The sequence below is a fragment of the Globicephala melas genome, chromosome 7, assembly GCF_963455315.2.
Source record: "Globicephala melas chromosome 7, mGloMel1.2, whole genome shotgun sequence".
Classification (NCBI taxonomy): domain Eukaryota; kingdom Metazoa; phylum Chordata; class Mammalia; order Artiodactyla; family Delphinidae; genus Globicephala; species Globicephala melas.
In genome coordinates, this window is record NC_083320.1 from 112,855,870 (window position 1) to 112,868,902 (window position 13,033).

A 13,033-nucleotide genomic window follows, 5' to 3' on the forward strand; every position below is an offset into this window, starting at 1 on the left:
ATGTTTTTCATCAAATCTGGAAAATTTTAGGCCATTCTTTTTTTTTTTGGTGTGTGTGTGTGTGTGTGTGTGTGTGTGTGCGCGCGCGCACTCATTTAACCATACAAATATTCATTTATACAGTAAGGAAAAACCTCTTCACCTTCATCTCCTCCCAGGCACCATGAGGCCCCACCACAGACACCCAGCCACCGTCCACCCAGGTGGAGGAGGCAGCTACTGCTGCTCCAGGTTTACTCAAGGAAGCAAAGATAAGGCCAGGCAGGGAGTCAGCTTGCATTTCTGGGCCCTGGCAACCCTGACACCCTCTCCTGCTGGGGCTCACATTGAATTTGGGGAGGCATTTATTCTTATGCCCACTTCCCACCTTGGCCACCCTCAGGCCACACCAGCTGTCATGGTGAGGTTCTCTTTTGGCTGGAAGGGTCTTTGATGGACATAAGGTTACAGCCAGTCCTTGCTGGGGGAAGAGAAGGCTGTTTCTTGTAGAAAAATGTCCTGAATTCAACTGTCCCCATGGAGAACAGAATAAAATCATGCACGCGTGCACACACATCCACACACACCTCACTCTGTGCACACAGATAGGCTCTTCTCAAGCCTGAGCCCCTCTGCCTCCCCCACTGGGCTCAGGTCCTTAAGGGTGGTGCCTGCCTCACCTCGTGTGTGCCAAACACTGATGGTCCTGCCCAGAGGCAGCCTGCCATTTGGGAAAGAGTCCGAGGAAATGAGACTACCGTGGTTGAGAGGGTAGCCTCTGCCGCCCCACTAGGCAGGGGAGAAGAGGGGTTCTAGGACTTGCTCAGAACCCAAACCAGCAAGAAGAGGCAGGATGAATGGTACTAAGAGCCTCCAGGCCCTGGGAGGACCACAGACTCTTTCCAGCCCTACTCCATGGCTTGCACTTGCTCTGGCCTCTGCAAGGAGCTCACCTCTCCAAAGATGTGTACAGAAAGGGTTTGCTCTTGAGAGGGAAGCCAACATGCTTGGGACAATTACCTTGCTGGGTAAGATTGCCTAAAAGCAAGAGGAGGAGCAGGGTCCTTGTGGCAGGGCCAGAGCCACTGACGGTGACCACGGAGCCACTGCTGAATAACGGGCAAGGGGAAGCGGCACCCAGTGTGAAGATGTGATGCTTTGAGGGCTATCAAGTGAGGAGAACAGCTTGGCATGTATGGGTTCCAGGGCAGCAGTCTGGGCCCAACAAACACGAGGCAATCGTGAACCTCTTTGGCTTGGAGCTGTGGCGGTGTGGGCACCTTGCAGGGACTCCCCTCTGCTGTTGGAAATGGGGTGCTCTTTGTGTGCAAAGGAAGTAGGTGCTCCAGTGTGAGCCCTAGTCCAGCCCCAGCCCCAAGGGCACTGCCCTCTCAGCAGGCTGGCTCCACCCTCCCCCAGGCAGGGCTTCTTCAGGGGACCAATGTTTATTCCCCCTTTTATTTGGGGGGAGGCAAAGGGGGGATTTCATACAAGCTTTTCTCTCACAATCAAGCTCTGAAAAAACAACAGTCCTAGAAAAGGATGAGGAGGAACAAACGACACACATTTTTGGAACTCAGACACCCAGATAGAGACAGACAGGCACCCCACACGCAGGCTTGCTTGTGTCACACTCCCGGGGTGGGTGGGGTGTGGTAACAGGCAGGTGACCCTGCAACTGCACCCTAGATCCATGTCCCCGGGTACCAAACCAACCAGGGCTTGGCCATTATTCCTTTTTTGTTTTTAATATTTATTTGGCCGTGCACGGCCTTAGTTGCGGCACACGGGATCTTTTATTTGCAGCATGCAGGATCTAGTTCCCTGACCAGGGATGGAACCCAGGCCCCCTGCATTGGGAGCACGGTGTCTTAACAACTGGACCACCAGGGAAGTCCCTCAGCCATTATTTCTTAAAATATTTTTCTGGCACATTCTGTCTTTTCCTTCTGGGTCATCAATTACACATATGTTAGATTATATAATATTATCACACAAAATTAGTGATACTTTTTCATTCCCAATTTTTCTCTTTCTTCCTGTAATTTTTAGTAATGTCTTCAAGTTTATTAACCTTTTTGTCTTCAGTCTCAGCAGATTTGCTGATAAACCCATCTAATAAATTTAAAAATTTCGGGAGGTATATTTTAGTTTTTTTTTTTAGACTTCCCATTTCTCTACTTGAAATACCTGTCTTCTTCACCATGTATGTCATCTGTTCCTGCAAATTCTTCAACACAATCATGAAATTATTTCAAAGTACTTGCCTGGTAATTTTAATAACTGAATTAACTGTGGGTGTGCTTCTATTGACTATGTTTTTCCTTGATTATGGGTCCCATTTTGTTATATATGGTGATAGTTACACATCTTCTAAGTTTTAAAATGGTAATCTAGATATTGTCTATAAAAAGAACATTGGACACTGTAGTATAATATTGCTTTATTTAATTTCCTAGAGAATGCAACTCTGTCCTTGTGATACTGTGTTTTATAATAAGAAATATATATTTGGTCTTTATCCCTGCTCCTGACAAAGAGCTCCTAAAATCCTTAGGATTTCCTGTGATGAGAGCAACAAAGGGGTCTTATTTTTTAGTACCACTGTAAACATTTTGTCTGGACTTTATCACTACTGGTAAAAATATTAGTCCGATATGCACTACTCTGCCATCAGTAGAACCTGCAGTCTTTCTCAACACTTTAAAGACATTTTTCCAGTTTCCTTTCGTTAATGAGGTGACTTTTTGAAAGCCCCTAGCCTAGGTAACCTAAGGATGACAGTTTGTCACCAGAGGAACCAACCATGTGATTAGAGGGGAGAGCGGCTGGAGACTTGAGTTCATCACCAATGGCCAATAATTTAATCAATCACGTCTATGTAATGAAGCCTCCATAAAAACCTAAAAAGGATGGCCTTCAGAGTGCTTCCGGGTTAGTGAACACATGGAGATGCAGGGAGAGTGTTGCGCTCAGAGAGCATGGAAGCTCCGCACCCTTTCCCCATTCATTGCCCTATGCACCTCTTCCATCTGGCTGCTGCTAAATTATATTAGTTCATAATAAACTGGTAATCTAGTACGTAAAATGTTTCTCTGAGTTCTGTGAGCCATCCTAGCAAATCAAACCCAAGGAGGGGGTCGTGGGCACCTCCGATTTACAGCCGATCAGTCAGAAGAGCAGGCGACAACCCGGACTTGTGATTGGCATCTGAAGTGGGGTACACAGCAGTACGGTAGGACTGAGCCCTTAACCTGATCTGACACTATCTGCAGGTGGATAATGTCAGAACTGAGTTGAATTATGACAGCGAGTTGGTGTCAGAATTGTAGTGTGGGGAAAAACACACACATCAGAATGGGAGTGTCAGAATCTTGAGTCCTATATTTGGTGACAGGGAAGGATTCTACAGATTCCTCCTAGGTTTGAACTGAATTGCAGCTGAGCTGCACTAATCATATTGAACCTGTGGTTCCCAATCTCTAGCCTCTAATACCACCGCCTCTTTAATCTTGTGAATATCTGAACTAGGAGGGGTTGGGCTGCAGTTTCAGATACTTTTGGTTCACATTTGGATTTGGCTTTGACAGGGCTCCAGAATACGATCACTCCGAGAAGGCACAGGACTACTACACTCCCAGCTTTTTATCTACTGCCACCTTCTCAGCAAAATCTGAGCAGGACTGGGGGAAAAAATTGTTGGGGTAAGTGACTGATCTTTCATTCGCAGCTTTCACATTCCAATCCATCCTACCAGACCACATTGCTTGTCAAAGACTCAACTGGTTTCTTCTCAACTGTATATTCTCTCCATCTACGGCACATGAAATCCTACTGCAAACTCACACCTGCACCGGTGGAAGTATGTAGGGCATTTTCTGAGATAGAGAATTTGGATCAGGTCTCAGATCAATCTCTGATAAAAGTGAATAAGCATAGGTAAATTATATCTCAGTATTTGAAAAAGGCCGGAACTCTAGGTACCTTAACTAAATTCTCAGTCTTCTTGCAACTACGTGTGACATGTAGGACAGATGCTTGCCCTCTGCTTCCTCTCTTCCTCTGTGGGCTGAAAAGTAGACAGAGGGCTGCCAGCTGTCCTTGACTATTCAAACAAGGGCAACATCATTGGCAATAAGAAGCCAGAAGGGACCTCTGTCCTCAACCTCATGGTGTAGAACCACTCGGCCACCTTGAACCCCACTTGGACCTCTGCACTATCACGGGAGAGAAATGAACTTCTCTTTCCTCATGGAAATGTGTTCTGGTCTCTTTGTTACAGAAGTTGAGCCTATGTTCTAACTCAGTGGTCTTCAAACATTTTCTCTTAACTTTGCAAAGGCTATAGGTTCTGCTCTATTGGTTTATCACAAATGCTTTCAATACGTCTTCATTAAATTTTTAAAGCTACACATTACCTATGCAATTTATGCCAAATATCCCCAAGTTTAACGTAATTGCAAAACCAGTCCTCATTGGCAAAACCATTCTCTGACTGAAGTAATGAGCTAAGTCAGATTACTTCCTATCAGAAAATGTCTAACTTCATTTTTAAATTTCATAGGTGTTAGCCCAGGCCAACCATGTCACTTCTGAATCCTAATTCTAGGATTGGTAGATTCCCTTAAATTTTTCATGCCCATAAAATACCTGGAGAGTCTTCACGTACCCCAGGGTACAACAACTCCAATTGGAAGGCCACTGCCGAGTAGAGTAGCACACACAGTTTTAGCCCTGTCAGTGGCACCAGCTCCTGTCCACAGGGGCTCCTCCTGGACTCCCCTCTCCACCCAACTACCTCTCCAAGCCTGTCTCCTGACATGCCCCTTGCTCTCTGTGCACTAGCCACACAGGTCTTGCTTTGTCATGGACACCCCAGGCTCATTCTTCCCATCCCCACCTTTTACATGACTGATAAGACATGACTTTCAAATGTCACCTCTCAAGGAGGCTTTCCTGGATCTGTTCACATGGAAAATCATTCCCAAGTTGATGTTACACATTATATTTTACATCAAGATAAATTCTAGATGGAACAAACAGTTAAATATAAAAATGAAAACTTAAAAGTTCCTAAGGGAAATAATGTGAAATTTTATAAAATCTTGGAGTGGAGAGGACCTTTCTTAAATTTTATTTATTTATTTTTTTGCGGTACGTGGGCCTCTCACTGTTGTGGCCTCTCCTGTTGAGGAGCACAGGCTCCGGACATGCAGGCCCAGCGGCCACGGCCCACGGGCCCAGCCGCTCCGCGGCATGTGGGATCCTCCCGGCCCAGGGCACGAACCCGTGTACCCTGCATCGGCAGGCAGACTCTCAACCACTGCGCCGCCAGGGAAGCCCTTGATCTTCATTTTGTTTAGTTTTTTTTCTTGTTCCAAGGATGGGAATGATGACTTCCAAGCTCCTAACATGCCCAACTGGAAAACCATAAGATTAAAGGTCCAAACAGAACCAGAAGAAAAATTAAGTAAAAGAGATCCCATCTATTCCACACAGAGGAGAAGGCGATTTAATGTACATCACAGCATTAACTTTCCTACACAAACTAGTTAAGGAGCAGTTCTTACTTAGAGTTAGTGTAAAAGTCCTTTATTTAGATGACTCAAGAATCACCTGATGAGTGTAGCTGATGTGCTGGTGCACTGCCAGCACACAGCTGCAGTGTCGCTGCTCCTGGGGTGGCCTCAGCTGGAGAGGTCATGCTTGCCCTAGGGACCCACAACCAAGGACTGATGAAGGTGGGGGATAGAAGCCTATTGTCTCAGCCCTGCAGGGCTGGCTTTTCTCTCCAGCCAGTTCATCGCCCTTTCCCTTCCTCCCACTGGGCACTCTGCATCTTGAAGGCTCCTTCCCAAAGAAACCAACTGGTAACACTTTGTGAAGTCTATTCTTCCCCCAATTTAAACTTTGCTAATCTTCCCTTGGAAACTCTTAAAGTCATGAGAAAAGAACAAATACAGTATAAAATCAGTCTAAGATAACAACAAATTCCAAATACTCATTTTTTAAAATGAAAATATTTACTTTCCTAAATATCCTATAAATAAATGTATCTTCTATCCCAGGTTTAGAAACACTGATAATAAACATAATTCAGTTTATGAAAGAATTATGTTTTGGTATGTTTGATGTGATGATTTTTGCTATGCATAAAGAACTTTACCAAAAGAGCCAGGCCATCACTGTTCGAACCTTGACTCCATCATGACTGCTTTATGCGAGCCTATGCTTCCATCAGTTTCTACAGGGTTTTGACTTAAAGCACCAGATCAAGAAATACTTCTCATATCTTACAGCTGTTAGGTTATACTGCAGTGTTTTCTTGAGACCTGGAAGCAACTATTCATCCCTGGCATTTGAAGGCCTCCTCAGTGAATTTCCTCCAAGACTTCAAAGTAAAGCCTGAGACCTGGGCTCGTTCCCAGGAGGGCTTATTAGCCGACTTTGCCATCTGCATGCAGGAAATGCTGATGCTGTAAAACGACTGAGACTGGGCAGAGGCCCCTGGTGCTCAGCTCTGAGGCTATGTGGATTTCAGTAGTTGTTTTTAAAAAAATAAGTAGTAAATATAGGCTGAGTCATAAATGCTAGAGACATGCCAAGAAGTATATAAAGAAAATGTAGGAAAACTGAACAGTAAATATAGTTTTAATTAATTGTGGTTAGCTCACAAAAGCCATACAGTAGGATGTATCAACAGCGGGCTTTTACATTTATTGACATTGGTGGAAGCTATTTTCCATTTTGGAACTTCCCAGGCATACAAAAAAAAAACAAAACTTCTGTGACTAAGCAAAAGGGGAATAAAGTGCTTTAATTTATTTTTAATATTAATAATTACATTTTCAAAAACAATTATTTTATATTTAAAGGTATCAATACCATAAATCTATAGCTTATAGTAGGAAATATAAGTGTAAACAGCCTATACACATTCTGCATTATTGACACAGTTTTATATGCATAACCCAATATACTAACCAATAATCTCCAGAGAAAACACATAAAACCCACTTGTCTAGACAGTAGACAACAGTTTTAAAAACAAACCAAAATAGACTCCCGTTTCGCAGCTGCATGTGGTGGAAATGTACATGTATGAAGATTAAATCTGAGGCATTTACTACACTGAAGATATTTGCTCCATGCCAGCCATGAGTGACAGTGCTAGAGACTCCACTGTGGGAAGAATAAAAATAGGTTAATAAAATAGGTTTAAATGTTCGAAAATGGCTAAATAGGCTCTAATAAATGTCTTGAAAAGTATTTAGAGACACTTTCTATTTTTAATTAAAACACTCATTACTTCTAACATACAATAAAGATGATAATCATTTATTAAATACAATTGAGAAAGTATGATTTATTTCTATTTCAGATCATTTTAGTTTTGAAAACAAAAAAAATCTGGGCATTACACTGAGCAAATCACATTTTTCAAAATGTCATAAAATCTGGCCTCAATTCATAACAAAAACGCCATGTTTTGAGCTATGAGTGGAATCTCCTTGCCTAACAGTCACCCAGTGCAAAAATGGACAAATGTATCAACGTTTCCTCTAACACATTTCTAACACAGTATGGTTTTTTTTTTTTTGGCCAGGGGTAAAAATGGGGGAGGCTGAGAGGTGGCAGTAGGGGCTTACAACAGTAATTTGTTTTTAAATACTTGCGTAATAAACAAATGCCTCTTCGTTGTAGAAGTCACACGACACAGGAATATAGGGATCTAAGTAAGCACTGTGAGATCAGAACTTTCTCTGTTTTCCTGCCTGGCCGGCCCCCAGCTTCTTCACCACTTACGCAGAGCATTCGGGGAGGGCTGGGGGTCAGGAGGACTGGCTCTGCGTGCGCTCCTCTAGGATTCCAGTCTGCCACGCCAACAACGAGTTTCTCTACCCTGGCAAACTATCCTGGCAAAGATTATGTGCCTCTGGCCGGTCACTGCCCCGCCTACCTGAACTGTGGGTGCAGCAGGTCAGCACTGAAGGGCTCATCTCATCCCAGAATTTATTTAGATTTCTTTGCATTCACAACTTTCTGATGATATGTTTTTGTTTGTTTATTCTATGTTCACTCGTTACTCTAACAGTATTTTAAAAAATGTTCAGCTACTTTTAATGAGCATATCACAATTTGAACATACAGAAATAGGGAACAAATTAGTCCTGCATACTTTTCCCAAAAAAGCTCTGCAAGAGATATTACTTAGTCCTTTGTGTCTGTAGATTAAATGACTGTCTTCTCCCCATGACTCACCCCACAGACCTCTGTCTGCTTCACACACTGTCTGTGTACTGAACCGTCAGGCCTGCATTTCCTTGTGTAAGAGGCAGCCTTGGGAATTTTAAAATTGCTAAAAAAACAAAAAACAAACACCCCCCCCCCCCACCCCCGCAAACCCTATCTTTTGAAAAGGAATAGTTACAAAGGCTACACATGACAGTGAAGTGTACTGAAACCTATTCTGCCATCTGCTTTAATTAACAATGGTTTTAGAAATCAATTGGTGTAACACATGATATACTAGAAAGCAAAATCTTCAGTCTCAATGTTTTACAACTGATTCACTCACCCCACTGTAATTTGGGAAAAACAATTCAACTGCTGAGGGACTTTCCAGGTTCGAAGTGGTGAAAAATTCTAATTCTTCATGAGATCAGTACCAAAACAATAACGGGTAGACTTAGTTACCAGAAAATATAAAAGCAGTAATATTTTAACATAATACTCACGATGGGGAAAGGATCCTCTACAGACAGCTTTGTTTAAAACGGTTACAAGAAACATATGGCAGTTTTTAAAATCAGACTCCATTTTCTCTATAGATTCCATTCTAGGAAAGAAAGTAAATTTCAATTTAGGTAAATGCATAAGGAGTTATTAGGTAGGCTATAAAATACCTTTGGAGTAATTTCAAATGTGCTTCAGTTTAATTATGTAGAATCCTAACTCTAAAGATTCTAAAATAAAATATAAAATTTCCTGCCAAACTTTCAAAGAGTCTGAAGGAAAGTGTCATTAGGATACAAAACTACTGCTTCAGGATGGTAGTGAGTTCTAGAGTGAGGATAACTGAGGATATTCCCTTTTCTATTGTACAGTTCTATACTTTTACTTTTCAAAAGCATACCTTCTTTCAAATAAACAGCACATTAAAGATATAAAACTTTACATTTTAAACTTACTAGAAAACTGTTATTATGGGAAATAGCAAACACCCATACCCAGCTTCAGTAGTCACCCCCCTGCAGGCAGTCCCAATTATACCCTTAGCCCCATATCTTTAGAAGCAAAGTTGAGACATCATAGCATTTCAGTCATAAATATTTCAGTGTGTACACACTAAAGATAAATACTCCTTTAAAATCATAGCCACTATAACATTTGCTTAAAAATTTCACCTTGCTTTAAAAATTTTTCACTTTCTGCTTTAAATGTGAATCAAGATCAGTTAATTTCCATAAACTGTGATGGTTAATATGCCTCTTAAGTCCTCCTCACCCCCTTGTTGAAGAAACAGTTCAATTTTAGCCAACAATATGCAGCAGTGTTATTACCTTCTCCTCCACCTGACAGTGACATGGAGGGGGAAGTCTGCTGCACACACTTGAGACAGCAATAATAAAGTAAGACTTCTGTTTTCACCCCTGCAATGAGGAATTTTATCTACCATTCAGAGTATTCTGACACAGCCATATGTTAAGATTTTAGATTAGTGCTATAACGAACTTTCGGCTCCTTACTAATAACAATTAAGTACAAGCTATTATCCCAACAGCCCAGTCAACCAGACTTGCTCTTTTAAATATATTTCAAGGAAGTAATAATAGCAAGATTACATTAATTTTATAAACAAGACAGGGACAAACTATTGAGCTGCACATTCAAGGTAACAGTAGAGGATGGTACTCTGGATAGGAAGAAAGAGCTCCTGGGTCCTCTTTCTATGTGATAGGTGTAGATAATAAACACCCTAAAAGTAAAATATACAATCATTCTTTTAGAGCTCTCTAAAATACAATTTTGGACTAGGATCTAGCATGATGTCCAGAATTTGGTTTAAAATAATTGAGTGAATGGGAGTGGGAGTGGGCAGTAAACACAAAACAGAACTGATTGTCACTGGCATCTGCTGAAGTGGAGTGATGGACCCCAGGGTCTGTTATGTTCCCCGCCCGCTTCTGTGTATGCTCGAAGGCATCCATTAACAAAAATTTAGCAAACCTATACAACAGGAATGTAATTTAAGGATATTTGCTTGTTCTAATCAAAAGACTTCAGATTTTTCTTGTTTTACCGCTCAGAAAAGAATTGCATAATTCTTGATGTTGCCTAGTTTAGATGAACAAATTCAATTCTTTCCATAATTATAAGTGTATGTGATGTGTTGCCAAGAAGAAAAACAAGGCTCCCAGAATGAAGCCAGCTAAAAGTGAAACTGAAATGGTCACAGCACAGAGGCCCCACAAGCTGCGTACTTACTGCCATGCCCCCAGGCCAGCCTGCCAACCATCTGCAAACATGAGGGCCAAGTTCAACACCTTCATGATGGCTTCCTTCACAAAACTGACCTGGAGAGAAAGCCATGGAAGAACATAGGCTCTGTGACCATGTTTGGACACTGACACCAACACTTTCACCTAATTTAAATGAGTCACAGAAAAAGCTCAGTGCAATCATTGCCTTCTAGGTATAAGGAAGGGTACTAGGCTCTGAACAAAATGCACTTGGAATTGGACCACACGCCTACTGCACCCACAGTACAGGTATATCAGCAGCAGAGTCTGACCAACAGAGCCAGCAAGCTACCTTTTCCTGGGACAGCCATTTGAATTCACCAGTGAAATGGGGCAAGTTATTCCAATGGCTGTAAGATGACTTAATATATTCACATCAAGCTGGACACATTTCCTGACCAAAGCACTATTATTCCATAACTGCAGATAAAATTTTCTTATTGAATCCAAACACAGTGCTGAGTGCAGACCGTCACAATAAAGTTGTCAGCTGTTTCTCTTATATGTAATTTCCAGTCATATGGCACAAATTTGTAACCTATTTGATCTGGTCCTTCCTTAAAGAATATTTTGCAATGTCATGAAGAACCTAGGGGTAAGACAGGAATAAAGACACAGACCTACTAGAGAACGGACTTGAGGATATGGGGAGGGGGAAGGGTGAGCTGTGACAAAGCGAGAGAGAGGCATGGACATATATACACTACCAAACGTAAGGTAGATAGCTAGTGGGAAGCAGCCGCATAGCACAGGGAGATCAGCTCGGTGCTTTGTGACCACCTAGAGGGGTGGGATAGGGAGGGTGGGAGGGAGGGAGATGCAAGAGGGAAGAGATTTGGGAACATATGTATATGTATAACTGATTCACTTTGTTATAAAGCAGAAACTAACACACCATTGTAAAGCAATTATACCCCAATAAAGATGTCAAAAAATATTTTGCAGATCAGAAGCTTAATAAGTATAAAATTCCAAAGTAGAGAGACAACTTCCCTTGGCTGGCTTCACTCCTGCCTCAGTGGCCAAGTTCACAGGTGACACCTCACATACCTTTTCTCTCAGCAGACATCGATCATGGATGGTTGACAAGTATCTATAGTGAATTTTAATCAATTGATCTAAATCCTTGGCTTCTTCGACTTGATGTTGAAACTCCAGCCCTGTACTGTGAAGAATCTTGAAAGATGACAAATTTAATCAATAGATTTTTTCTTTGAGAACTAATGTGCCACACACAAAACTTTTTTTACCAACCTCTTCTACATTCACTTGCACAGGGAGGGAATGCCTCACTCTGGACTAACAGACTGCTCCTGTGTGGAGGGGCAAGTATATGAACTGTATAGGATATGCATTGATTTTTTCAAAAAAAGTCACCAGATAAATTGAATTTATATGTTTTAATAAATTCCACTGCTTACATAATGGTCTTTCTTTAAAAGGAATATAACTGTACTTCAAGTAGAAAACAAATTAAACAAAAACTTAACCATTTACTCTCAACAATTAAGGGCTTAAGGTTGGTCCTCTGAAGGCCACTAGTGCACGGGAAAGAGAGCACCTCTGCCATGTGTATCATGTATAAAACACAGGCTTCAAAGGCTCACTTCAACCAAACAAAAGTGGGTTCTTAGAACCTATCTACCAGAATGACTACAAATTCTTCTTTAGCAACCATTATAATACCAATGAGTACTGTCCTCGAATAACACTGCTACTGTTCAAACATCTGAACTCCTCTTCAGAAGTTCCTCTAGAACTGGTTTTAATATGTGTAAGAAAAGCAGTTTTATTTACTGTACGAGTTACTTCTTATATTTAAGAAAAAAAGTATATAATCTGGCTGCATTTTCCTCCTTACACCCCATACTAGCCTGACAGATTTGTTTTTAGGCTTCCATTACAAAAAACTGAAGCCATTTTCCAGGGACAGCCCTGTTCCCACTGCTGACATTTAAAGGACTATGTGGCAAGTTCTGATGGCAAGTCCAAAAGAAGCGCTCTGGGTGTGTCATCCCAAGGGGTCACTAGACAGGAGAGACACAGTGTCTGGAAACACGTGCTCTGGCATGTTTTAAAAAACACTTCCCCCTGCTGCCATGTTATTTTATGATCAAGTTTTTAGTATGTGCTACCTTCACATTTACAGTCTATTAAGTATCTTGTGTGCTTGTTTGTATTTATAAATATATTACAAGTAATTCTCCACGAACAGATGTATACACGGTGACAGAACTGAGTGGATGGACAGACACGAACCCTGGTCATGATGTAGTTGTGTAAGCTGTTCACAAAGTGCATGAGCTTTACTCTTAAGAGGAACATACGATGAATCTGCTGTCTTACTGGCTCCTTCTGTGGTCCAAAATTAGCAGCTGTGTCTTGTCCACCTAAGAGTCCTTCAAGTTGTGGTTTTTCAGCAGGACTAGCTAGTTCTGTAAAGGAACGAAGAGGAGAGGGGGTGGGAAGAGCATCCACTCAGACCCCACCGGCACCACTGCACAGAGCAGGACTTGCAATGGTGTGGTCGT

At 41.8% G+C, this 13,033-nt stretch overlaps 1 protein-coding gene across 3 annotated transcripts in view; it reads right to left on the reverse strand.

Moving 5' to 3' along the window:
• Nucleotides 1-6,612: 6,612 nt before the first annotated feature.
• The window catches only part of TUBGCP5 (tubulin gamma complex component 5), a 55,504-nt gene continuing 49,083 nt past the window's right edge, over nucleotides 6,613-13,033 (reverse strand). For 2 of the 3 annotated variants that reach the window (XM_030840444.2, XM_030840449.2), the window contains exons 19-23: nucleotides 12,762-12,937; nucleotides 11,553-11,678; nucleotides 10,468-10,556; nucleotides 8,718-8,818; nucleotides 6,613-7,161 (exon numbers count right to left, since the gene is read on the reverse strand). In XM_030840444.2, coding sequence (XP_030696304.1) covers nucleotides 7,106-7,161; nucleotides 8,718-8,818; nucleotides 10,468-10,556; nucleotides 11,553-11,678; nucleotides 12,762-12,937 — 548 coding nt within the window. In that variant the 3' untranslated portion in view covers nucleotides 6,613-7,105. The remainder of the gene's footprint in view (nucleotides 7,162-8,717; nucleotides 8,819-10,467; nucleotides 10,557-11,552; nucleotides 11,679-12,761; nucleotides 12,938-13,033) is intronic. The other variant, XM_060302607.1, reaches the window with a different exon arrangement.